We start from the raw sequence: 25,267 nt of genomic DNA, 5'->3' as shown, positions 1-25,267 counted from the left end.
TCCGGGCTGATTCCGTGGCGATACCGCAGTCTCGATCCGATCCGCAAATGGGCGATCTACGGTTCGCCGGAGCTTTCTCTCCTGAATATGTTGCATTCAAATCGACTTCATTTGCTTCCCAAAAAAAGAGTTACCTTGATCTAAAAAGAAAGAAATTAGACCTTGATTTCGCGGCTAAAAATGACATTTTACCACGGACAGAGAATGACAATAGTTTAACCAACCAAGTTGCAAGCTGTTGAAATCATGATTTGGATATATATATATTAAAGACTTTTATGAAATTCTTTAACAGTTATCAGCAAAAGGCCGGGCAAACACTATATACCTAGGAAGTCCATCTATCGCTCGTTTAACACAAAGAAACCGGACGCCTGGTATCTAGCAACAAAAATGAAACAAAAGGTACGAATACATTAGAACCCAAGAAGAACCTTCCGCCAAGGAAACTTCTTTTTCTCGGCGGTGGGAGTTCTATATCCTTCTTCTTGGACATCATGCTGCCCAACAATGGCAAGAAAAACGTCGTTCAATGTTGTCGGGCTGACGCTGTGATGCTCGATGCCAAGCCTGTCCTTGTTTTCTTCCAACATCAGAATCAGTTGTCCGATGGCACTGAGCCCGTTGCTCTGTTCATCCGGCCCGGCGTTTCTGCTCCGGCTGCGCTCCTGTCCTCGTTCCAGCACGTTGGACGCAGAAACCGAGAAACGCATTTGTCCGTGGTACGTCTCAGGCTCGACCCGAGAAGTGGGGAACATCTCAAGAATCCATTCCCGCATACGATTCATCTCCTCCGCCGTAGAGTACGGAGCAGTACGGCTGACAAGGTGGACGTAGAGCGAGTCTCCGAACTTGCTCTGCAGCTGCTCAACCTCACCTACGGCCAGCATGCGTTGTGCAATGATTCCCGCCCGGTTCGCGAGCGCGTTTGCTTCTTCCATGCTGTGAGTGGTGAGGAGAATTGAGCGACCGGGGACGATTGTGCTAAGAGTTCGCCACATGATGCGCTTCGCCGCTGCATCGAGGCCGGAAGACGGTTCATCGAGAAGTATCACCGAAGGATTGCCAGTCAGCGCGATACCGAGGGAGAGCTTGCGCTTGTTACCACCAGATAGGTGCTGAGCCATGACGTTGACGTGGGACTCGAGTCCCACGGCACGCACGACTGCATGTGCCTGCTGCTCCACATTGGCTATGCCGCGTAGTCGAGCGTAATGGCGAAGGTGCTCCAAGACAGTCATAGAATCAATAGCATCAAACTGCGGGCAGACACCAAGGTTTGACCGAGCAAGGGCTCGCCGGCCACTAACGGAGATTTGCTCAATGAAAACATCTCCTCCGTTGCGGCTTGGTTGGATGTCGCCGCGGATGAGTGATATTGTCGTCGACTTTCCGGCGCCATTAGGACCGAGAAGGGCGAATACTTCGCCGTGCCGAACACCAAATGAGACATTGTCGACAGCTGTGAATTTGCCAAATTTCTTTGTGAGATGCTTGACCTGAAGGCCATCCTCACTGCCAGTTGTCTCAACCCGCAACAGCTCGCTGGCAATCTCTTGATCATGTTGCATTTGCTCGACTCCAGGTGCGGTGGTCTTCTTACGGTTGAGGAAAGATGGCAGCTTGTTACCGCTGTCATGATACAGAAGGACGCTGAAGAGAATGATGGATTGAATGGCGAGGTAGAGGATTGGGCCACCATAGGCGTTTAACACACCAGGATAGCTGTAAAAGCCTGTGCCGGAACAAGCCATGGAGAATGTATTCAAGCCGACGAGGAGTGCTCGACATACAGATGCGACAGGGAAGAAGGCGGAGATGGTGTAATGGCCGATAAGGATGTTGCGGTCTGTAACGGTGGCAGGCGAGAAGGTGATGATGTATAGGAAGGCAATGAGATAGATTGCAAACCCTACGCTGTTGTAGGCCATGATGGCAGCAAAGGTTGCAACCTGGCTGTTGGTGAATAGGGAAAAGACGTATGATAGCAGAATCGAAGTAAGGCCGTATAGCAAGAAGACTGGGAAGATATATCCAGAAGCGTACCAAATGTCCGAAGAGACAACGAATACGATTGCTGCGATAAGAAGTGGAATAAGAAATACTCCAAAGTCGAAAACCAGGTGGGACGCCCACAGAGGCAACGATCGAACGCCGCTTGAGTATTGCAAGCCCCGAACATGAGTTCGTCTCTCCACATTCGGATAAAGGCCAAAGAAGGCTGGGACAATCGAGAGTATGATGCTGAAGAAGATAGCCAGCTGGATTGTGTCAATCGTTGAGGTGGGAATGACGCTGTCGAAAGGGGCATATGTGGTTGATATGCTGATGTTAGTTCTCTTTGTGCTTAGAAAATTCTGTGCAATAACAGAATTCCAGATTGCGTTGCTATCAGCTCTGTAGACAACTGTAGGAGGCGTGTCCTGGCTGCCAATCCAGAAACCACCAAGGGTGACGTTTTTCCGGTTATCCTCGATGTATTGCTTTAAGCTTGCATATGAATCGCTCAAGGATATGTTCCCAGTGATCTCGGAACCACCTGAGTCAGGGAACAAGAAGCCAAATATGTCGCCAAGAGATGAGCTGGAGAATGCAGTGGTAGGACCGGCGGCTACAACTGCGCCATTGAGAACTTTCCTGTAATTGTCCATGGTTCCTGATCTGCTGAAATTGGCGGGATCACAGCTCGAAGGCTCTTTGTTAGCGATCAGTCGCTGCATAATCGCTGAGGCTACAATGGGAGCGACGAAGACGATGGCGTATGGAATCCAGTTGGTCTTGAAGAGGGTGAGGCGTTTGCGGACCAAGATAAGAGCCTGTTTAATGACGCTCGTCTGACGGCCGGATTGCAGTCCAAGAGAATCTTTTCCGCCATGGCTGATAGCCTTCTCGGTCATTTCCTGCCCGGAGTCGTTTGAGACCCTAGCCTCTGTGTGGGAAAGCGAGTGTAAATTTTCACCCTTGACCTCCTCGGCCACTTTCAGAAAAACATCTTCAATGTTGGGACTCGAGATCTTGTACGGGATTCGGGCTGCTTCGAGTGCACGTATGACAGCAGCGGCCAGTTTCGAAGATGGTGCAGTGTAGACAATAGTGGTGGGTGATACCGCCATAATTGCGCCGTTGACTTCTGGAGGCGTTTTAACATCCTTCGCGTTCAATACATGTATGCGATAGCCATCGCCAAGAGAGTTTTTGAGAGCAACGGAGGAGCCTTCGGCTCTCAAACTACCCTTGGAAAGGATCGCAATGTTGTCTGCGAGTAGGTCCGCTTCGTCAAGAAAGTGTGTTGTTAGGATAATCGTACGTTTGCCCCTCTCAGAGAGAAGGATATCCCAAATCTTTCTCCTAGATAGAGCGTCGATTCCGGAAGACACCTCATCAACACAACAAACGGCACTGCCGCCGGTCAACATCATACCGAGCTGCAGCTTACGCTTCTGTCCGCCAGACAGGGTCTTGGAATGGGCCTTCCTTTTCGTCCCAAGTCCGATAGAATCGATCAGTTGTGCCATTTCTTCCTTGCTCGCTGTGGCCCTCGGTGACTTGAGCTGGTTGAAGATGGAGATGTGCTCGGTCACGGTCAACTCGTCCCAAAGAACATTTTTCTGCGGGGCAATGCCGATACCACCCGAGGCGTCAATAGATATGCTGCCCTGGTTGAAACGGCTGATTCCGGCGATGGCATCGAGAGTAGTACTCTTACCACTGCCATTTGCTCCAAGAAGCGCCAGGATCTGTCCCCTCTTTGCCGTTAGGTTGAGGTTGTCAACGGCCACAGTTTGCTCACGGGGCTTCGAGATGAAAGCGAAAAGGCGGCGAAAGAGGCTTGGCTGGTAGACCTTTGTCAGGCCATCGATAGAGACAGCATCTTGGGGTCGGGGCCCTTCTCCCTTGTAGATCCTTCGGCTCTCAGATCCGACACCGTGGATTTGGCGTTCGACGAGAGCGGCAATTATAGGATATACAAAGAACTGCAAGATTAGAAAGATCCAAAGTACAATGCCGGGCAGTGTCGATGCGCCGTTGGGAGGACTCTTCAGCAGGTTCATTGGTTGACCCTCGCCTTCAAATCGCGCAATAGATTTGATGAAAAAAACAAAGGTGCACGGGGTAAAAAGGAGGCTGAGGACTGCGACCGCGCCGGTACCAGGGTTGGGGAGCGCTTGTGCTAAGACGCCCAAGAGGACGTAGACCAAGGAGTTGACAGAGCCGGATAGTTGAGCCTTCTTGAAAAACGCAGCGCCGAGGATGGCGTGGGATGTAAGGGCGAGTCCACCAAGTAGGAAGAAGACCAGGACAATTCCCAAGTTTGTCTCCTTCCAGATCATGCTTCTCGCAATGACGGCGGCCACGATCCAGCCAGGGATATATATCGACGCGAACGAATAGAGGTTTGCCAGGATGCGGGCGACCTGGGCTTCCCAGTCGTAGCGGGTTGACATCATGGCGTCAATAAGTTGGGAAAGACCCGTCTCGCGCTCGGTTGCGACGTGGCCTGGCAGATGGTAGCTGACACCAATGAGCGCCAAAAGGAATGAAACAGCCAGGTAGTCGATAAATGTTTTCTGATACTGCCTTCGAGAACTGGCTTGACGTTCCTCCTCGGTCTCATCTGTGAAACCCCATTCTTGGACACTGTCGAGAGTCAATACTTCGCCATCAGTAGAGTTGATTCGGGCAATGGCAGAGTCTACGGCACGTTGTAGGGGGAGTGTGTAGACCTGGACATCGTTTTTGTCCTCGTCGAACTGGTATTTGAGTCCAAAAGATCCATCTACACGCAGGGTGTAGTTCCAAAGGCCACCATCGCCCTCGTTGGGAGAGGAGTGGAATACGACGGCGCCGTAGCATGAAGTAGTGGCACGAAACGAGGAGCGACAAACGTAACCCAGTTCGGAAGGGTCTGTGACTATTGTCGCGTTCTTTCCAGCTGCCACGACCTCCTCTGACAGTGAATTGATGACACGGTCGATGTCACCATTCAAGAGGCCATTGTTGACGAAGGCGACGGTGTTCCGGGAGCCATCGGCGGCGGATAAGCCATCTTTGAGCGATCGAATGGGTCGGGATTCTGCAATGCCGAACTCATTCTGAGGACTGTTGAGGTTTTTCCCAATGCCAAGATAAATGGTGAGAATGATGGGAAGTAGAATAGCGGTGTAGATGGTCGAGACGGGGTGACGGACGAGGAGGATGGTCAAGTTTTTGGTAGAGAGGGTGTTAATATGTCGCCATAGTGCGGACTTTGGCGCTGACATGGCCGCGGTCGAAGAGCGACTGAATACTTTGATCTGCCTGAAAAGTTTGAGCAACTGTGTCAGGAATATGTGATTGATGAGCGTTGTTGTTAAGTCGGGGGGAAAGACCACACCAGACTAAATATTGTGAAGGGTTGAAATGATCGAAAGAGATGAATGCGTACGTCTGATCCCACCATATAACATTGTTCCGGTTTCCATTGAATGATATATCACTTGAAGGTTCGGAAGCCTCAAGAAAATAAGATTGACCATCTCTAGGTAAGCATCTGTAGGGCTAGCTTAGCCCGACTAAAGTGACGCATCTCCTCGACGGGTGCGACATTGAAGCGAGCGCCTCCCAAGCAATAACCCTTTTGGGACACCGTCGGTTGCGCATCCGACCAATGGCCAACACGCAGAAAAGGCCCTTTCAACGATGAGGGTGAGCGGCTGGCCCCCTGACAACATGTGAACGGGGAATGCGGCGAGGCAGAGTCGAATTTGGGGGCAGAAACACCGGTTCTGCCGATTGCCATTGGACAGCTTTCGAGCCACCATTCATTCCATCCCAGCCATAAGGTACCGTTCATATTTCGTGCGTCTTGATTTCCAGGCAGTCAACCTGAGATTACTGGTACTTTGGTGTTAGCGCGTCTACATTCAATAGCCTAAACAAGTTAGCTCAGCTGCACCGGCAGATCAATTGAGCCACTCAAAGCGACGCCTTGCAAGCAGTCTTTCTATGTACCGCATCTCAGGTCCACACCGGAAGGGGGTTTCTATCTCTTGATTGGATGCTCTCAAAACGCCCATAGTTATCGGGCGATCGGTACCTTGAACACCTCCTGCAAATTACCATTTGGGATATGCGGGCTGACAACACTTACTACGCATGGCGCCCCCCAAGAGCTCAGCCACATCTTTGCCCAGCGTGCGGGCAAAGAGTGTAAAAACGTTGCACCGCCAACTTTGACATAAAGATAACGCTGATCTGTGGCTGAGTAGCGACACATGCGTTTGTAGGAATGCATGTTCACATGGTGTTATCTCGTCAGCTATGATTGCTATTAGGTTTGTGAATATCAGTATAAAATCAATCGATGTCCGTTAAATTTGGGTTTCATACCGATCGACTATCTTCCTGTGAGCCCAACTCAGGTTGGGGGAAAATGGGCCTGTTCCCGATGTTTGGCACTGATACTATCGCAATCAATAATATGGCAACCCAAGTAGTCCTGAATAATATCAGAAAATGAAATAATGAAATTTAGTATCAAGTAAGCTTAAAACAACGACTCGTAATGTATTCTGATACTTTCCACTCAGGTTATGTAGTATATTGTAAGCTTAATTCGACTCATGATCGCATCCGCCCTAACGTTCGTTCCTCCATCCCGTTCACAGGGTCTACGGTCAGTCAACGGCCACTTTTGTCCTCCGCGTATATTGGTGTTCCATCTGGTGGAACGATTGCAGCGTTGAACTGTTAGAAAACAGAAATGAGAAGAAATTGAGATTTTCTGACACTGCCCAATCTAGTGGTAGGAGATGTCACAAATGTCGACAGTCCGTCACAGTCAAACAGCTCGGTCTACTAACTTCCTGGGCCTAAAGAAAGCAGAAGCATGTATGTGGTAGCAATATGTATTCCGCATCTAAGACACTATACTATGTAGTATAAGAAGATATTCCCGTCGCTAATAAATGAAAAGGTATAAAATGATGCCGGTTATCGAGGCAGACTCCGAAATGACCATATTACCTGCACACCAAAATCACACTGATGTTTAGAGTTCTACAACCCAAAAGTATGTCTCTACAAGTTTGCCTTGTTGAAGGGGTTGCTTTTCATGGCGTCGTCGACCTCCTTGTACGCATCGTAGCCATACAGCCACGGTTGCACCTCTGGACACGTCCACCTGCTAGGGAACGGCCCCTTCAACTCCTTTCCGAGCTGGGAAAGGAAGACCTGGTCTCTAGCCTCTTGATCAGGCCCATCGGGCATATGGAAAGACTCGCGCTTGTAAAGAAGGCATAGTCAGTCTTGTGAAATTTCCAAAGTGGTTTAATGATGAATGGATGAGACTCACCTGCTTGAAAGTTTCTCTGACAATTGATTCGCCTCTGGCCTTTCGCAGCTTCTCGTACAATCTCAGAGCTATTGGCAGTTGTGACTTGGACGTGAGGTGGCCAAGTAGAAGTCCCAGTACAGCACCGTCTTCCACTGCAGAGTTGGCGCCTTGTGCTAGATATGGCAACATCGGATGGCATGCATCTCCGCTATGAAGAGCAATGGTCAGTGATGGTGACTAGAATCAAACTTTGAAGGACTTACACAAAGACGAAGTTGGACTTCTCGTTCACCCAAGAACTCATTTCCTCTCCTAGAAATAAGGTTAGCCATGCCATGCAGCGGTACCCTCGCACGTGAATCTTACTGTGCATGAGCTTCCACTTCTCAACACTGTCAACAGAGTCCAGGAATTTCTTCAAAATCGGATCCCAATCCTTCAATCGGTACCGCAACTCCTCCACAGATCCTGCCTGTCGACTGACGCCGCTGGGTAGATCGTCAGGTGCCAACACCACGAGGTTGTACATCTTCTCTGCTCTCATCGAGTATCCGACGCAATGCGCACCAGGCCCAACCCAAAAGTGCACCGAGGGCTTAAGAATCCACTCTCTGAGCTCAGGGTCTGTGATTTGGTCGGTGTTGAGGACAACTCGGTATGCCAAGTCGCCCGTTGCCAGAGGCGGATCGTCCCTCTTCAAGAAGCATGCTCGAGAGCGCGACCACAGGCCGTCCGCTGCCACGATGAGATCCGCCTTCGCCTTCACACCCGACTGTGTCGTGAGCTCGGGAATGTCAAAGTCAATGTTCTCTACCTTTTCGCCGAGCTTAAACTGGACTCCAAGCTCCTTGGCGCGCTCGTAGAGTGAAAGCTGCAAGTCGACACGGTGCAAGTCAATAAAAGGCGCCTGGTACTTGGCGCGGATGTTTTTGTTAAAGTTCTCCTCCTTCGCCAAGACCTTTCCCGAATAGCGATGAACTACCAGGGATGTTGGCTCAGACGCCGACGTCCAGAGCTTATCTGGCAGACCCCATTTTTGGAGGATGCGTGTAGAGTTGGGCGTTACTTGAAGTCCCGCTCCGACCTGGTGAATAATCTCAATACCCTCACTCGACTGGCCGGATTCAACATATTCTTTTCTTACCTCGAGAAGTTCTTTCGCTGATTCAAACACTGTCACTTTGTGCCCAGACAGTGCGGCTGCCACTGCGGTCGACAGGCCACTCAACCCAGCGCCGACGACAATGATTTCCAGTTGAACTGGTGATCTGATGTGTGCTGTGACCTTTGTTTCGAGTCAGCATCGAATGTTGGGATCAGCGAAAAATGATGAGCTGGGACACTTACCGCCATATTTTTGTCGCCGCCTGGAACATCTGCTTGGGATGTGCTTGCTTTGGCGAAAATCCAAGAGTTGAGCCAACGCAACATTTTATTGACATGCGACAAGCAGCCAGCTCGATTATGGGCGGAAAGGGGAAATAAGAAATGAGTCGCAATGGCAGGACTCCCTGACCATCAAATCTTGAAGATGTGTCTGCAGCTTGGTTCAGTAGTTCAACCCATGTTCTACTATTGGGGTCCGGCAACTCCCTAATGTTACCCCCCGGAGATCCCCCACATCAAGCCGGAAGCGCGGGAGCGTCCCATGGGGATTTTGGTGGGCGCCAGGTCTAAGGTGGCGGTGGACGTGGGTTAACGCACCGCGGGACTAGTCGGAATATCCGAGAACCAGCGGATATTCCGGACCAGTCCACATTCCAGACAGCACTGGTTCGAGGAAGAAAGCAAACAGCCGGGCAGTGTAACCGAAAGGTGGGAGAAAAGAATGGGGACGGGTGGGACGATGGTGTCTCAGGCGAAATCGGCAAAGCCGGCACTGTTTCCAGCCCTTCCCTCCAGATTTGGGACGGGACGGACAGTCAGCAATTTGTGGGCAAAGCTGAGGTTCGGGTGCGACCTCGGCGCGATGCATGGCATCATCTGCTAAATATATTGCAGTAGGCGGGCGTTGTCAGTTTGGGACGGCAACACCCTGGATCTGCACATACACAACTCATCGCCCCAGGGAACATCAGACATCATCTCAGACAACAACAGTCCTGAACGCCGAGAATATTTCGTTGCATTCATCGTCTGCTTCGTTTGAGCTACCCCTCCATACCAACATCTCAACCCCGCACAATGGCGCCCAAGGGACCTTACAAATTGGTGACAGTCAACACCGCACCTGAACGGGCGAAGCGGCTCGTTGGCCGGATGATTGAGGCACTCAAGGACCAATACACGATTGAACACGTCGCCAACTGCGAGAGTAAGTATTCTGCGCCACGAGGATTTGCAGTCTCCCTTTGCTAACTCTGCGATCAGGAATAGATGAAGTTGAGGGGAAGGTGAAGGAGTTCCAGCCAGACGTCCTTGTAAGGTCCAACGGGTTTCCACCCTTTCAATGTGATTACTAACGATCTGCAAAGTTCTGCGCATCAATGTGGTCGGCGGAGGAAGCAGATCAGATTCTGTCCACTGCCAGGTCAATTAGGCCGGATATCAAGACCCATGCGATCCCCCATGGTCTGCAAGTTGAGAGAGGCCCTGATGCGATCGTAGAGCATCTTCTTGAGAAGGTCCCGGTACTGCTTGGTTAAGAATGTTATTTCAGTGTGATGGTGCCAAGTACATAGCATAGCATTAGAATCGTACTGCGCGTAATATACGTGAAAACCACCAATAGTATCTAAAGAACATCCAAGTTTTGAGCCTCTAGCCTAGATACGCCTTGTCAATACATGTACACCGTGGTATTTCTGGGTTCGATGATCTCATCCACAATAAGAAGTCAGATAGATCATGACAATATCTCACTTGTTGCTTTTGAAGCCATACCAGTGTCAGCATACTGAATAATAGATTTATTTTCAGCAGGTTAGGACCCGGATCATGGTAAGCTAAATCGCCGTACTGCCTGCCTGTTAACTCAAAGGATCGTGTTTGAATTTTCACGCCATATTGTTCAACTTGTTGACGTCAAGTCTCCTACGCTTTATATTAAATCTAATTCGAGCGATATAAAACAAGTCCCCAAGCTTTCTCCCGTTTACTCGTTCTGGAAGACATTGACCAAAGTTCCGATGTGAGGCAAAATCTCAACCTTGAACTCATCTCCGTCTTTCAACGTCACCTTCGGCTTGCGGCCCAAGCCCACACCGGCGGGTGTTCCGGTGATGATGACGGTACCCGCAGGCAGCGTTGTGCTTTGAGACAAGAAGCTGATAAGCTTCGGGATGCTGAAGATGAGATCGCTGAATTCCTTTATTAGTATGACCCAACAGCTAGTATTAAAAGGGCGATACATACTTGATGCCACTGTCCTGGAGAACGTCGCCGTTTCTCAATCCACGCATTTGCAGTTTACTGGGATCCGGAATCAGGTCCTTGGAAACCAGCGTCGGGCCTAGTCAGAAAAGCATGTCAGATCCGTGAACGAATTCATTCCAAACACCTCAGGCTCCGGGTGAAAGCTTACCCAAGGGGCATGAGCCGTCGAATCCCTTAGCAAAACACCACTGCGACTGGTTCAACTGGTATGTCCTGCTGGAGACATCGTTGCAAGCCGTGTATCCAAGCACGTAATCCAGGGCATTGGCCTCCGAGACGTTCTTTGCGGTCTTTCCAAGTACGACAGCGAGCTCAGATTCGTAGTCGCCACAGTCATCTGCCTGCGTGAGGTGGGGAAGTACAGTCGGCTCCGGCCACGGGTTTCCCAGTGCTGTGCTTGGCTTCCTGCAAGATAAAGTCAGCATCTTGTCGCTCTTATTGGCGAGTTTTCCACATCAATCTTACAAGAACACGGTAGGCACGTCAGGGAGAGGGACCCCGACTTCCTTTGCGTGTTGAACGTACTGCATTCCATCCGGTTAGCGTCATTGGCGGATGTGGCCGACGAACAGCGGAAAACTCACATTCAATCCGATGCAGCGAATGGTGCCCACTTCTTCAGCAGACACAGGCGAAAGGACGCGGTCAATAACAGCCCGCTGGTCGGTCTTGGAGCCTGGCTTGAGGACGCTGGACCCCGACCACACCACCACCTTCACCTCCTCGCCATTGCGAAGGGCCACACCAACATCAACAGAATCAGACTCGGGCTCTCCTATGAGGACCTTGTTAGGGTCGGAGCGCGAGATAAACCGCACGAAGCCTGCGGTTTAGTTAGCAGGAATGTCCGTATCTGAGGCGAAGTGCCCGGGGATGCGGAATGGTGTGGATGGAGCGGCTTACGGGTGAAGGGCGTTTGTGTTTCCGAAGTCATCTTGCTGTCAGTTGTAAGTCGCCGAGGTAAGTGTGCAGATTATCGTAAGATTTCGATTCAAGTCCTCCTTAAGATGGAAGTTCGGATGAGATTCAAGAGGGAGAAACCCCTCCGCATCGTGGAATCCGACTGGAGCGAGCTCGGCCCTCCCCGCACAAGTGCCGATGGTTGGGCAACGGCTCGGAGGTCCGGGAAGTCTGAGTTTGTGCCTAGACTCTTGTGCCTCATCAGCGGCGCCGTGCTAATGGCATGCCCGAGCCATATCATTGGTCAATTAGGCTGACATGATGGTGGCGGCGGAAAAGCCGAAGCAACTCAAATGCACATGTTGGAGAACAGTGGGGGGGATGCGAGGATTAGGGATATTGAGTGAGGGGCAGGAAAATGAGGGGTACGTCGGCGCACATGGGTCGATTGCCCCGACTTCAACTTCGTGGATCCGCGGTACTTGATGACGGGTTGTTTGCGGTGGTCTAGTCATGAAGGAAATCTTTACAAGAAATCCATGCAACTACCATTGACTTCTACCACAACACATTCTCAGAACCAAGAGAGCTTCACCCGAACCAGGAATTTGCATGTTGCATAAGCATCAGTCGCAGAACTCAGCTGCCAGAAGGTTGTCCGCTATTGCTGCAGCAATCATACCCCCACAACCGCCACTTGGTGTAACTCAAAATCCTCCAGTCATGACTGGCGTACAAGAGCAACCGCCTCATGGCGGCGAGTACCGAAAACACCTGCCGGACATCAGTATACCTCGCTTCACGGTAATGCGCAGCCAAGACGCTCATGAGTACGCCAAAGTGTTCAAAGAAGGCGGCAACCCACCATGGCTGCACGCTCTCTACCTACACTGGCGTAACCTTTTCAAGGAGCCTTACACTGGCATCACAACAGACGGTTGGTTCTCTCAAGAACCCAAGCAAGGTTTTAATACCATCGGGAATGCAGCTGACGGGCGTAGGAAATGTAAAACACGACTTATTCCAGCTGGCTGACGAGGGCGTACCGATTCAACAGATTGTCAACGCCACAAACAAGCTTCTGTCGCAGTTAGATGACAAACAAAAGTCAATCTTGTCGTACCATGTTGACTCGCCTGAGTGGCGGTCATGGTCAAACCCGGAGTTCCTTCTCAGCGACAAGGGCCTGCGTCTCGACGAGCTCACTCCAAATCTCCGAGACAGTATTTTGCAAGTTTTGGAGACAACACTATCCCCGGAGGGGTACGCCAAAGCCCTCGGTGCCATGCGAATCAACGGCTTCCTGGGCGAGCTGGTCAAAACCCCGACCATCTGTAATGAATTCTCTTACAATTTTGTGCTTTTTGGAGAGCCCTCGGCTACAAGACCGTGGGGATTTTCTTTCTACGGACATCATCTGTGCCTCAATATTTTTCTCTACAAGGGCCAGATTGTGGCGTCACCGTGGTTCACGGGCGCGGAACCGAACGTGATTGACGAAGGACCGTACAAGGGAACCCGGATCCTGGAGACGGAGGAACGACTGGGCCTGCAGCTGATGCAGTCTCTGCCGGCGAATCTCCAACAGAAGGCACAAACTTACAAGCTTCTCAAAGACCCTGCCATGCCGAAGGGGAGGTGGAACCATGACGACCAAAGGCATCTCTGCGGCGCTTACCGGGACAACCGAATCGTACCCTACGAGGGAATTCTGGCGACTGACTTGAACTCCAAGCAGCAACAAGTCTTGGTCGGCATTCTGGAGCAGTACTTGATTTATCTTCCCCAGAAGGCAAGAGAGATACGGATCAACCACATCAAATCATTCTTCCATGAAACCTACTTTAGCTGGATTGGTGGATTCGGCGACCAAGACCCGTTCTACTACCGCATTCAAAGCCCCGTTGTTATTGTCGAGTTTGACCACCATTCCGGTGTTTTCCTGACCAACAGCGAGCCGGCTAAGTTTCACATTCATACTCTTCTCCGGACACCGAACGCTGGTGACTATGGAATGGCGCTTCGGCCACTGATTCCAGGCGTTGAACAAGATTTTGTATGGGAGGGCTAAGCATAGTAGAGGATAATTTATGACAATATTAGCGAGGAGTACTTCGAATGGAAGAATTGCTATATGTGCACAGAGTGACATTACATTGCATGGTTTATGAACTTAGTAATGCTGACCATTTCCTTGTTGAGCAGCCTTGATTGATCGGTGCTTGAGAAACAATGATTTGAGACCAACTCATTAAGAGGGATTTTGAAATATCGTTATCATCTTCTTTCGTCGTGACTAATCATTCTTGAGTTCGTGGGCATTCGTTTCTAATTGATGCTCGCATTTCCGTCGCTGTACGCATTGTCTGTTGCTAGCTGGTCGTTCGTGCAACGATAACGACATAGGTGGGACACTAAGGCGAAACAAAATAGCCATCAACTTCTACCACGGAGCTGCGCACTTCGTGTCCGGCTTATTTTCTCCTTTGAAAATAACATTAAAGAATATTACCGTCTTTTCCGGATCCAAATTCGGTATTTAGCCACTTTGCCAAAGCTCTGATAGCTAAGCTCCATCTTTTCTTGTTGCATTCGGGGGTGCCTGTTACTATTTGAAGGGACTTGTACTGACTATGGCTTGTTCTGCGTAGTCAAAATATTCAACATCAACATTAACCTTTTCGCCACCGATAGTTCACAAGTTGATGCCCCATATACGTCTTCTTTTTCTCTCAGTCAGCAACCAGATATTATACACAGTGTTCTCCTCTCAATTATCAACTCAGTCCAGGCCTGAAGTGCTCTTCAACTTGACGAGGCATGATTTGGGCTTCGTAAAAAGACCCTGAATCAAACCATCGTCTTCTAGCTCGGTCGGCAATTTCAAAAACTCCAAGTCCCAAACAAGCATCGTCACTATCAGCTTGAGTTCCAGGTAGGCCAGTCGTTTACCCCAGCAACCTCTGGGACCATTGCTGAAACTCATGAAAGGCCCAGCCTTGTTGTTAAACTTTTCTTCTCCACTCTCATCAGGTTTCAACCACCGCTCCGCGTGAAACTCCTCGGGTGGAAATTGAGTCTGAGCCCAGTCATCAGGACTTTCGTTGGATTGTTTCTGCGAGGTTTCGCTGCGTTTTGTCTCTTCTACCCCGGCCCCTGACTCCGTAAATGTAGGTCCAGTCAGCATGAACATAATTGGAGTGCCCTTTGGGACAACATGGCCCAGTACCGTTATATCACAGAGGGCTTCCTTCATAACAGATGCGGCAGGGCTGCACATGCGAAGAGTCTCTTCAATGACCGCATCCAAAAAGGGAACTTGTGTCTTGATGATCTCCTCGAGAACAGGTTCACGCTGTTGTTCGTGTGCTTCAGGGTAAGCGAGTCGTAATGCCTGTCGCAGTTTGGATTGAACGTCCTGATACTTTGCAAGGTATTTGACAGTGAAGCTCAAAGTGCTATGCGTAGAATCCTGTCCGCCGACCAGGTAGCCCCAAAGCATGTCGATCAATCGCGGAGACTTGAAGATGGGTTGTCGTCCAGCGCTTTCGGCAGCGGACCTTTCACGGGAGACGACATAATCGACTGCAGATGCGTATTGCTCCTTTGATGAGTTGTTTCCAGACGATTTCTTGACTGACCGGTCGATGTGTGACTGGATGATGGCACGTTTCGATTCGAAAGCTCGACGTACAGATGGGCGGAAGTTATCGAAGAAGTAGAAAAGGTTGGGAAACGTCGTGTCAAAGGCCTTTGTCACTCTCACGTCCAAAACACGGAGTGCAGTGAGAAGCTCGGGATTGTCGACTAGCGGAAAACTAGCCAGCTGTTCAGAACCGTTCTGCAGTATATCCGCCCTTCCCGCAGCCTGAAGAGCGCGCAGACAATTGACCGTATTGGAGTCTTCCTCGGGAATTCCAAAGGCAGCAGACATCATGATATCGTACGTAAGGCCCTCGAGGTCCGCTCCTGCTTCGAAAGGCAAGCCCTTGGCCATGGTGGCCTTCAGTTTCCAGAGCCTGATGAAATTTGAAATGGTTCTGAAAGATGCAGGAGCAGATACCTGGAGCGCGTCAGAAAAGTTTCTATATGTAGAGTAGGGGGTTGGTATTCTCTTACGCCATGTAAAAATGTCGGTGCCATCAGGTCTTTCGTGAGAAACTTCGTATCTTTGAAAGACGGATGAAAAGTCTCCATAGCGATGAAATGATCAGGAACCACGCCCTTCCATGTTTCATTATTCGTATAACCACGGCCGAGCTCTCTACTTCGCTTTGACATCAGGTCCTGTGCCTCGCGATAGTCTGCAATAACGACATGCGACCGTGAAAACGGACCCGGAAAGTACTGTGCTATTGGTGACTTGCATGTGGAAACCAGGTCGAAAAAGAATTTAGTCCAGTACTGTCCTGTCCTTTCAAGTTCGATGAAATATGCCGCGTCTCCTAAAATACTTTTGGCAGAGTCTTCATGGTGCGGAATCCCGGGAATTGGTTTTGGCAACAGCCGAATATAAAGAGCATGTAAAACTAGAGCTGTCGAAGCTGCAAGAGCCGCGAAAAAGAAGAATGTCGCCATTGCTTCAGTAATTTGGGTAATTTGGAACTTGTTCAGACAACAACAGGACATACTCTGTTGTGCCAACGAGTTCCTAAATATATGTTCCCTTGGGTTGAATCGTTGGTTTCGATCATCATATGCCAAGTAATCGGAAGTGCGCGGATTCCGCAATAATCCTTGAAGGATTTCAAATCCACTTCTCACGGAGCAATCCATATGGTGATGTGGAGCCATTGGCACTGAGTGGCAAGTCAACCGAATGACTGCTGTACACCGGCAGCCGCGGGATCCGCCTCATACACAACTCGGTTTCATCGGCCTCCGCACCATGACCAACTTCTAAAATACATTGTGAATAGCAGTAAGCATTCTGGATTAACATTTCAGATGACAACTCTGTCCCATTTGAATCAAAACGACTACGGCGATAGATGAAGACGTAACGAGGGACGACACCTCACATCACACAGTGGCTTCCTTCTGCTAAGCTTGCGAAGCTGGTGACCAGGCCTTCTTAACGACAGTGCTCTACAATCATCGGATCTTAATATTAACGCATACGCATCTCAGACACTAGCGACTGTATTGTGCCTCTGAATATTGTTCCAGGAAGGAGCATGGTTATATAACTGTCTTCCCCTGGCTCAGAGCGACAATCTAGAAATAAGGACTAAATCTTACAAATCCCTTGCTCTCTCTGGTTACTTTGCGGCAGTAACGTTATGTGCAAGATGCACTCGTTAAAAGTTCTAGGCAATGATTATCGCTCACTAGTACAATTAGCATCGCTGGTGTGGATTTTCAAGGCGTGGTCGCATTTGTATAGCCACCCAAGACTGGTGGGTCTAATTGAAGCTACAAGTAACTAGAACACGCCCTTATTCGGAAGTTTTCTGCAATCGATTTTAAAGATAGGCAGAACGGACTTGATGAAATCCGAGACCAACGCATGTAGCCACAACTTGGCGACTATGAAATCAGTTCATCATACTCATTTTACTAGTCTGTAACCGAGATTTCCTGTCCGTGAATATGGGGCTGGATGTCATGATTACTTTCAGCATTACCCTTCAAGATACGAAGCAACTTCCCGCTGCTTGACAGATAGGGTACATCTTGGTCTTGTCGAGCTCAATTTCTGTATGTACAACGCCTGATGATTTCTTACAGGGAAAGGGGGGGGGTTGTCGAAATAGTCATGCTTGGTAAACATAAGGAGCTTGACGCTGTAAAGTTCGAGGCTGTTCGATGCGGTCGTCTTCAAGGGGAGTAAAATATGGGATTTGGACTTTGCGGGTCGGGCAGGCTTGGGGATCTGTTTGGTAGACTGGGGTGTTGGAAGAACAAGCTAGAAGCCCCGAATCACTATGATTTGACTAAAGGGTGACGTATTTAACCCCGGCAAATGTATATCGACCCGTCGGAGATTGCAAGTCATGAGCTGTTGGCGGAACTAGTCATGCATCGTGTCTCTGAAGCAACATGGTTGACATGTGCAACGGGACTTGGGAAATGGACGAACACAGCAATAATAGACGTTCTAGTCCCGGATCCCCTTTCACCCGCATTACTAGGTATGTCACCAGACCAATCTTCCATTCAGGGCTCCCGTATTGCCACGCGAAAGTTTATACCTTCTCCGGTATGAGGTCAGAGCTAGTCGGGCCGAAATAATGAATCAGCCTCGAACACTCGTCTCTGAGGTGGACAAATGATTGGTGTATTGCTTGGGTGGCTTTAGGAGAGCCAGCGACTGCAGTCGGAAGCTTCCTTGCGGATGCATTCCAATCTGAAAAACAGACCATGTCTTCCTGCATCCCCCGCAGCTCAAATTATGTAATTGCTGATCATGATCGACTGGGGGTGAATTGGCGCAGATGTTAACGCACGTTAGATCACATGCTTCTGAAGCTGCTCCCGTCGCCATGCGATTTAGGACCCGCCTTTCACCCCCAAACAGCGTTGCATGACTGTGAGGCTCGCCCACACATGTCTACATCGGCGAGCCCCATTGGAACACCAGGCAGAGGGTGCAGGTAACGCAAAATTTCCAGGTGATGCAAGCAGCCTCATGTTTCTTGCTCGGCCATGAACGGCCGGGCGCCACAACTAACACAAAGCTCCGCTGTTGCTGTCTCTAGCGTCATCCGGCCCGGGTGCTCCACCACTGCATTGGCCGAGTGGCCGAGTCATGCCCGGCATCGTCGCTCAAGAGATGGTTCGGAAATCACGATGAGAGAACTCGTTACGATCATATCGGGCCGCTCTCCCATGAGGGATCAGTTAAGCAGAGTGTCTCTCGCCAGCTAGATAACACCTCTAGAATCTCCAACCTACCACCCTAAGCCATATGCATCTTATGGTGAGCACAAGCTGGGAGTCTGGAGGCCCATACTGGTTTATTTATGAGAGAGTCGATGAGATTGCGTATATTAATATTTACGATTACATGCTCCAACATTCTAAGAGTGAAGATGCTCATTTTGTATGGGATTAATCGTGTGAACCCGCTGTGGACTGGTCAATGGATTGACAGAGTTAAACCACCAATGTAGCCCAACGCCTCAACATACGACATTGCTAACAAACGTCACGGTCCTCCTCATAGGGCCGTAAACCTACATGCTTCCGCAATACTTTAAAACATGTACTAATATAGCCTCTTGAGCCCATTACGATCTGTCCAAGGAGCTATCACGCTATGCTATGGCATCTGCCACGTTTGAGTCAGGATTTGAAAAGTGACCCCTTCCGAGCTACGCAGCCACGTTGAAGGGCAGGAAAGGGCGGGGTTCAGCACTATCAAGAGTGTATCTGAAAAGGTAAAATGCTACCGTTCCCGTCCCTTTCCCCGATCTCACATTACGCCCATGGATTCTTTGTTCGCCAGGGCCTTGGCTTGATGGCTCCAGATCTAAACGCTCACCACATGGCCGTGCCCCCAGCTTATACAATCTTTGAAACCCCAAATAGAATAGCTTGTATTCATACCCTCGGTTCATTCATGGATGGAAATAAGCACGGTGGTAGATGATGTATCAGAATTAGCAGTTGATGGAAGTTGTATGATCTTATTTTTGACATTTTGTTTCGCTGAAATTCTGGGCTAACTAAATGAAGATACATATGATATGGCAAAGGAGTACAAACTGGGATATCATTGGGTAGATAAATGCAAAGCAATTCAAAAATTCCGTATCCTGCTCTCTGTGTTCAAACAACCGTCTTGGTAGTTCGGAAATATCTTGCCACCCTTGATAGTCTCGATATTGAGTGGTAGGTATCGGCTGTCTCCCCCGAGTCCTCGGAATCCAATGAGTACCTTCTCTCCTTGACAAACTTGGGCCAGGTGTTTGTAAGGACGAGATACTTGACGCTCGTCTCCGCCTCGTCAAACACGTTTGCGGTAAAAGCTTCGGGGATCTCCCCCCAGTATTGCACACGGTCGGCGATGGGGCTGCGGCCCAAATGCTGTGGCACCCTGCCGATCTCTGAGCCGCCATTTGGCGACGCGGGTCCCCAATTCGGATCCTCAAAAGGCACCACAGGGTCGGTGAAGCGCTCGGTCTTGTCCCCGTACAGGATCCTGGCTGCGTGTTCGAAGATGCTCTCTAGGCGCTTGAGATCTTGCGAAGCGATGTTGATCTGGAACTCGGCGTAGTAAGGGCTGATAAATTCTGTGTAGATCCGCAATGCGCGGTTGAAACGTTCGCGAGTGAGCTCGGATTGTCGTTGCTCGGACCTGGGGCTTTGCACAAAAGAGTTCTTCCACTCTCCGACCACCGACAAAAATACAATGTTCTCCCCGGAGAAATCCCTGAGCGCCGAGAACTTTCGTAGTGGTTCCGGGTTCCTCTCTAAGACGTACTCGAGAGCGCCCATGGTGAAGATATCCTCGGGGTGATCGCCGTTTTCGAGTTTCGCGAATGACTTGAATGTTGCGGCAGTAGATGACGCGACCTTGGTTGAACCGGTGAAGATAGAATTACTTCTATCGCGTGCCTTGTTCCTGGCTTCCCAATTGGCAATGGACTCGAGTATGTACTGTTGAAGCGACTGATGCTTGAACGTTTGCCAACAGGGAATAAAGACGGCGAAGATTTCGATAAACGTGATGGAGAGGCAGATCCTACGTAGTGTGAGTGTTATTCGACGAGGTGCCGAGGCGTGCTTCATATAACAACATACCACTGAGGGGGAATAAAGTATCTGTTGACGGGCGCCATTTCCGGCACATACAGAGCAATAAGCCACATAGGGGTGGCGTGTAGGCTGAACCCGTTAGTCTGAGCGGGATGGGTCATAGCTACAAAGCGCTTAGCTTGATCTCACTCACCTTGCGATGCAACACGCAATCGTCTGAATGCGCCACCCTTGGGTGTCCTTGATTCCACGCGATTTCCAAAGAATCACGGGTGCAACCAGCCAAGCCCAAAATACCTGCCAAAAGACCGAAGGCCACCATTCCCAGCCTCGGCCCATTTCGACCTTTTGCTGCATGGGGGCACCCTTGACAGCTGTTCCTGGCACGCCGAACCAAGGATGGTACTTGCGAGACACTAGATACATGGTGACAGTGAGGAGGAGCTGGGGATCCCAAATGTCAGCTATGGTCCAGCACGGTTCACTGCTTGAGCCAACGTCACTTGCCTGGATCAGCATGCCCGTGCACACCACAGTCAACATCTTTTTGGTGTAGCCCAGCTTGCGGAAACGCCCCAAGGCTGTCTTGTCTCGACGGTTGCAGGTGTTCGAATCGGGCTTGGACAGATTCGGTGGCGCATCTGCATATCTTCGCTGCGTCTTGGCGACGTAGAGGAACTGGCTATTCGAGGCATGGAAGAGAGCAATGCCGAAGGGCAGATAAAGGCTCATCACCCAGAATTATACACCATTCGGGACAAATTGGCCTACAGAAAGTCCGATCTGGACCGATAGCCAGTAGAGGTGCAGCATGACAATAGCACCAAATGACAGGGCCAGCCCCCGGATCCTCAGGAATGATATTTTGCGGTTGGTATAGAGGAATGTCATACCGCAAAGCAGCAAGGCTGTCCAAACCCCCGCCCAAACCAGCCAGAAGATGGCAGCTGGCTCAGAGTTGAACACAGGTGCCGCTGCCGGTGCAGGTATTTGCGTGACCTCGATTCCCGGGCCCATGATTGTTGTTTGCAATCAACCCCTGTTGACATGGGAATGTCTTGGGATCCTGCTGCCGGGCGGGCCGAATGAACTGCAATGAAGAGTAATGGAGAAATCCAAGACCTCGCTAGACCAAAGGCTCACTTATATGTTGGAATGTAAACAGGACCGGAACCATCGCCACTGGAGGAATGTAAAATCTCCAGTCGTGGAGTCCAAATTTCTTCTGGAATGCTTTTACGCCTACTCCATCATACTTTTGAGAGGTAAGCCAAAGGCGGAGGAGCCTGGTGCAGATCTCTGTTCACGTAAACAATAACGCTGTCCCGAGAACGTCAGCCACATCTCAAAAGCATCTTCAGATGCGGGGAGTCTGAAAAACAACAACAATAACAACAACTTGACCGACAATTCCTGGCTCAAAAAGGCTTGGCCGGACCTCGTGGCCTGCGCTGGAAGACGTTAGAGTGAAAAGTCAATGCGACTGGCTGCCTTCCTTGTATGATGCAAACACTGGCAACTGGCTCGCCGGGAGTATCGTAAGCTGCATAAGATGATTTTCCTTCGCCCGCACACGCACAAGCATGTCGCTGGGGCTAGCTCCAAGAGCTATGTGGCTTTCGAGTGCTATACACGGGCCTTGTACTTTGGTGGCCTGAAATAACTGTGTAGATTATCGTTCTGTTCTTCTGGGTTAGTCAAGCCCCGCCACCCAGCCATTAGTTCACGCCGGCAAGGTCCTCAAGATAGACCATGATTACAGATCTCAGATCAATTCGTACGTGCGTCATCTAGCGGTCCGAATTCTAACAGTCATCGTATCACAACGGGGAAACTGCCTTTGTCTCCATAAACCGTTAAATCATATGGCTTATTCTTGTGCAAAATGAGGCTGCACGACGACTTGAAGAACAGTAGCCTCCGTAAGATGTCTGGCGCGGTCATATATCTAGACCAACCGCAAAGGGTTTCCAGCCGTATCCCACAGTATGCATGGAGGTATGAGCACAAGTAAAATAGCTGAAACTCGCATCCAATGTAGAAGCTTCTCTGCTTCTAAGTTGCGACGCCGGCATGGCGGCGATAAGCTAACAGTTGATCTATTTTGACAAGCCGGTTGCCACCCACACTGTGCCGAGTTCTCGGCCAGACAAGGATCGTTTTGTGAATGGCAGCGAAGTGCACTGTCAGATTGTCTTTGCCGGTCATCTCATTTGTGACACATTTCAATGTTTACTCCGCCGGCGCGGTTATACGGCTTCTTTCTAGGGAGTGCATAGATCATCAAACGGGACCATCGTGGCAAAGTTCGTACACCTCAAACTAGTCTTTGGACTGGTTAAGAGAAGATTGCTTCACGGTGCCCCGAAGCAAACTTACATTTCAAGTTGACGATATGGGTATGGTGTCCGACCCTTGACACCATCATGCCGAGTTCGCCGCTTGAGGCTTCCGAGTGGGGGGAAGCAACAGAGCAGCAAACGTGCCGGGGAATCTGGTAAGCGCTTGTCGGTCCATGAGAGCCATGGCAATTGGTCCGAAAATTCTCGATTAGGAATTTCATGCTGCCTTGCGCTTCATTGAGCCAATAAATTAGTGAGCTTCGCGAACTAAGAGCGCCATGGCGCCGCCACAGCTCGTTAGTCCATCAGGCTGAAAACCGGGAGGTCCCCGAAACGCGATCTTTCGGGACTTTGCTATCTGAATTTAACTTTGCTAATAATTTACCTGGTCCGAGTGTTGGAATACCGTGCGCAGTCAGAGGTGCGACGGTGGTTTATGTGCAAAACATGATAGCAATGGCAGAATAAGAAATCTGTCAAGTTCGGCAGATAACGTGCCAGCTGGATCTGAAGGTAACGTAAACAGCGTTCTGTAAACTAAGAAAAAAAAAATGTGATTCGTGTAAAAGTACGGGTATCATTTAGTCCGGGCCGATCTTAAGGCTCCTCATCCGAAGCATAGCTTCTTTTGTCGTGGGTCCTCATTCGGTGGTCTTCTTGGTGGTCTGCCGCGTTTCTTCTCTCCCCCAGCCTTGCTTCTCTTCATGTCTGGCGTTGTCGACCTTGAAGCAGGAGGAGGAGGGTCCTCGTGCATCGCTTCGCGAATCGTCTGGCGTGAGAGGCATAGGTCAATATGCTCGTTGAAATGTCTTTCATCCGGTGCCTGTGGACGGTTGCAAATTGGGCAGTCCCACATCTCATCGTCAACTGGCGCGTCATCCTTCCTAGGGTTTGGTTGAATCTCCTTGCCATGTCTCCTAGCCGGGCTGGGTTCACTGCTAGTCGTGTGCATGACAGCACCCTCATGGATGTCCCCACGGGGGTGGTCATCCTGATCGAGATGCAATAGATCCTCTTCGGGCCATTGTTCCCAGCCGTCTTCATCTATTCCCTCGACGGCCCCTGACTTTGCGCTAGCCTTGTTGACCTTGTCAGGCGATCCAGCTGACTCGGATCTCCGAGATCGAAAGCCAAAGAAAGCCATTGCATCTGGCTTCTTGGTGCTCACAAGGTGTGTGCACCGCAAACCCATCAACCGAAGTGCCATGCCTGGCATTTCTTCCTCAAGCTTTGCGAGGATGGGAAGGGCGAAGTGGTAAAGGTCGTCCGCCATACATATTGCTCTGGGCAGCACAGCCTGTCGAGTAAAGACCTCATATGTATGCAGCTTGACTTTCAGCACCAGCGTCCGGCCTTTGCACTCTGCCCTTTTCATGTCCTTCTCAAGCTCTTCCGCTGTCCATCTCAGTTTATCTCTCAGCTGTTGTGGGTCGGACATGTCGCGAAATGTGCTTTCTGTGCCTACACTCTTCCTCTCGTACTCCTCTGCGGGTTGGATTCGTGTGCGCCCTAGACCGAGATAGACATTGATCAAGAACTCGTACGCCTTGTCGCCGAAGAGCTGTCTGAGGAATTGACGCTGAGGATAAATATCTGCGCATGTCCTGATTCCAATTTCAATCAATTGTCGCTCCAATACACGGCCCACGCCATTGACCTTCCGGGGTGGAAGCTTTCCCATGAACCGCATGATCTCGGCTCGGTCGTTAGGCAGAACAAACTGGCCATTGGGCTTATTCATGTTGGAACAGATCTTAGCGAGCTTCGCGTTGGCCGCGATGCCAGCTGAAACGGTAATCTTGGTCCTTTCATGGATCTCCCGACGCATTTGCTCGACGGCTTCTGCCGGGCCGATGCCCTTCTCTGTGCAGTATTCTGTGATGTTCAAATATGCCTCGTCTATACTTGCGCTCTCGAATCGGGGGTCGTACTCGACCAGAACCTCTCGCACCTCATGTGCCTTCGCCGTATATTTCTCGAAGTTGAGCTTCAGCATGACCAATTCGGGGCACAGCTTCTTGGCCACAAACCCGGCCATGCCGCTCCGACAGCCGTATTTCCGCGCAACGTAATTGCATGTTGTAAGAACGCCGCCTCCGACCGCGAAGGGGACGTCTCTGAGTTCGGGCCGATCGAGCAGCTCAACCGCAGCGTAGAAGGCATCGCAGTCCACATGCACAACGTATTGCGTCAGGTCCCGAGAGAGTTCAAGCTGCGCGACAAGCTGGTCCGCTAGACGGAGCTCTCTGCTGAGGTCTTGTTTCTCGAGGTGACGTTTCTTGTCAAGAATTTGCTCGATTTTCTTCGTAAGAATCTTATCCCTCTCTTCTTCTCTGTTGAAGAACTTGGATCCCTTGGACGCATTGTAGATGACCTCGGATACCTTCAAGACCCCTTGTCAGCACCTCGTTTGGCAGCCTCGAGACTGTTATGGGTCGAATCGCATACAGACCTTGGATTGATCCACCGCATCTTGCCCAGCCTTTGTCAGCGAAGGACCCAATAAAGAGTATTTAAGTGTACCATGCTCCGAAACGGTCTTGGGATCCTCCGACGGTTCTTCAAGAGGCGGCGGTGGTGATGCCGTCATCGTGACAGTATGAGCAGATCCGACTTGCAGAAGGCAGAAGGC

The 25,267-nt window shown here is 50.2% G+C and overlaps 8 protein-coding genes across 8 annotated transcripts; 2 read left to right on the top strand and 6 right to left on the bottom strand.

Annotated features, from left to right (window-relative positions):
• Nucleotides 1-416: 416 nt before the first annotated feature.
• Nucleotides 417-5,261, bottom strand: EsH8_VII_000389 (uncharacterized protein; the record flags this gene model as incomplete). Its single annotated transcript, XM_083270522.1, has 1 exon — nucleotides 417-5,261. The coding sequence occupies one exon, from the start codon at nucleotides 5,259-5,261 to the stop codon at nucleotides 417-419; it is 4,845 nt and encodes a 1,614-aa protein (XP_083128079.1).
• A 1,798-nt stretch (nucleotides 5,262-7,059) lies between these two features.
• On the bottom strand, nucleotides 7,060-8,746 carry EsH8_VII_000388 (uncharacterized protein; the record flags this gene model as incomplete). Its single annotated transcript, XM_083270521.1, has 6 exons — nucleotides 7,060-7,263; nucleotides 7,334-7,523; nucleotides 7,579-7,627; nucleotides 7,682-8,399; nucleotides 8,460-8,600; nucleotides 8,663-8,746. The coding sequence occupies 6 exons, from the start codon at nucleotides 8,744-8,746 to the stop codon at nucleotides 7,060-7,062; spliced, it is 1,386 nt and encodes a 461-aa protein (XP_083128078.1).
• Nucleotides 8,747-9,499: 753 nt separating this feature from the next.
• Nucleotides 9,500-9,960, top strand: EsH8_VII_000387 (uncharacterized protein; the record flags this gene model as incomplete). Its single annotated transcript, XM_083270520.1, has 3 exons — nucleotides 9,500-9,629; nucleotides 9,686-9,735; nucleotides 9,790-9,960. 3 exons carry the CDS (start codon nucleotides 9,500-9,502, stop codon nucleotides 9,958-9,960), a joined length of 351 nt encoding a protein of 116 aa, XP_083128077.1.
• Nucleotides 9,961-10,409: 449 nt separating this feature from the next.
• Nucleotides 10,410-11,624, bottom strand: EsH8_VII_000386 (fumarylacetoacetate hydrolase family protein; the record flags this gene model as incomplete). The annotated part of the gene is made up of 6 exons (XM_083270519.1): nucleotides 10,410-10,614; nucleotides 10,670-10,766; nucleotides 10,839-11,095; nucleotides 11,156-11,214; nucleotides 11,275-11,513; nucleotides 11,594-11,624. The coding sequence occupies 6 exons, from the start codon at nucleotides 11,622-11,624 to the stop codon at nucleotides 10,410-10,412; spliced, it is 888 nt and encodes a 295-aa protein (XP_083128076.1).
• Nucleotides 11,625-12,313: 689 nt separating this feature from the next.
• EsH8_VII_000385 (DUF3500 domain-containing protein) lies at nucleotides 12,314-13,661 on the top strand (the record flags this gene model as incomplete). Its single annotated transcript, XM_083270518.1, has 2 exons — nucleotides 12,314-12,527; nucleotides 12,592-13,661. The coding sequence occupies 2 exons, from the start codon at nucleotides 12,314-12,316 to the stop codon at nucleotides 13,659-13,661; spliced, it is 1,284 nt and encodes a 427-aa protein (XP_083128075.1).
• A 711-nt stretch (nucleotides 13,662-14,372) lies between these two features.
• On the bottom strand, nucleotides 14,373-15,587 carry EsH8_VII_000384 (uncharacterized protein; the record flags this gene model as incomplete). Its single annotated transcript, XM_083270517.1, has 1 exon — nucleotides 14,373-15,587. One exon carries the CDS (start codon nucleotides 15,585-15,587, stop codon nucleotides 14,373-14,375), a length of 1,215 nt encoding a protein of 404 aa, XP_083128074.1.
• A 3,776-nt stretch (nucleotides 15,588-19,363) lies between these two features.
• EsH8_VII_000383 (uncharacterized protein) lies at nucleotides 19,364-21,025 on the bottom strand (the record flags this gene model as incomplete). The annotated part of the gene is made up of 3 exons (XM_083270516.1): nucleotides 19,364-20,279; nucleotides 20,339-20,422; nucleotides 20,487-21,025. 3 exons carry the CDS (start codon nucleotides 21,023-21,025, stop codon nucleotides 19,364-19,366), a joined length of 1,539 nt encoding a protein of 512 aa, XP_083128073.1.
• Nucleotides 21,026-23,242: 2,217 nt separating this feature from the next.
• Nucleotides 23,243-25,225, bottom strand: EsH8_VII_000382 (uncharacterized protein; the record flags this gene model as incomplete). The annotated part of the gene is made up of 2 exons (XM_083270515.1): nucleotides 23,243-25,018; nucleotides 25,088-25,225. 2 exons carry the CDS (start codon nucleotides 25,223-25,225, stop codon nucleotides 23,243-23,245), a joined length of 1,914 nt encoding a protein of 637 aa, XP_083128072.1.
• Between the last annotated feature and the right edge of the window lie 42 nt (nucleotides 25,226-25,267).

Source organism: Colletotrichum jinshuiense, chromosome 7, assembly GCF_051148585.1.
Source record: "Colletotrichum jinshuiense chromosome 7, complete sequence".
Lineage (NCBI taxonomy): Eukaryota > Fungi > Ascomycota > Sordariomycetes > Glomerellales > Glomerellaceae > Colletotrichum > Colletotrichum jinshuiense.
Note: the sequence above shows the minus strand (reverse complement) of the source record. Positions and strands in the feature narration are given on the sequence as shown.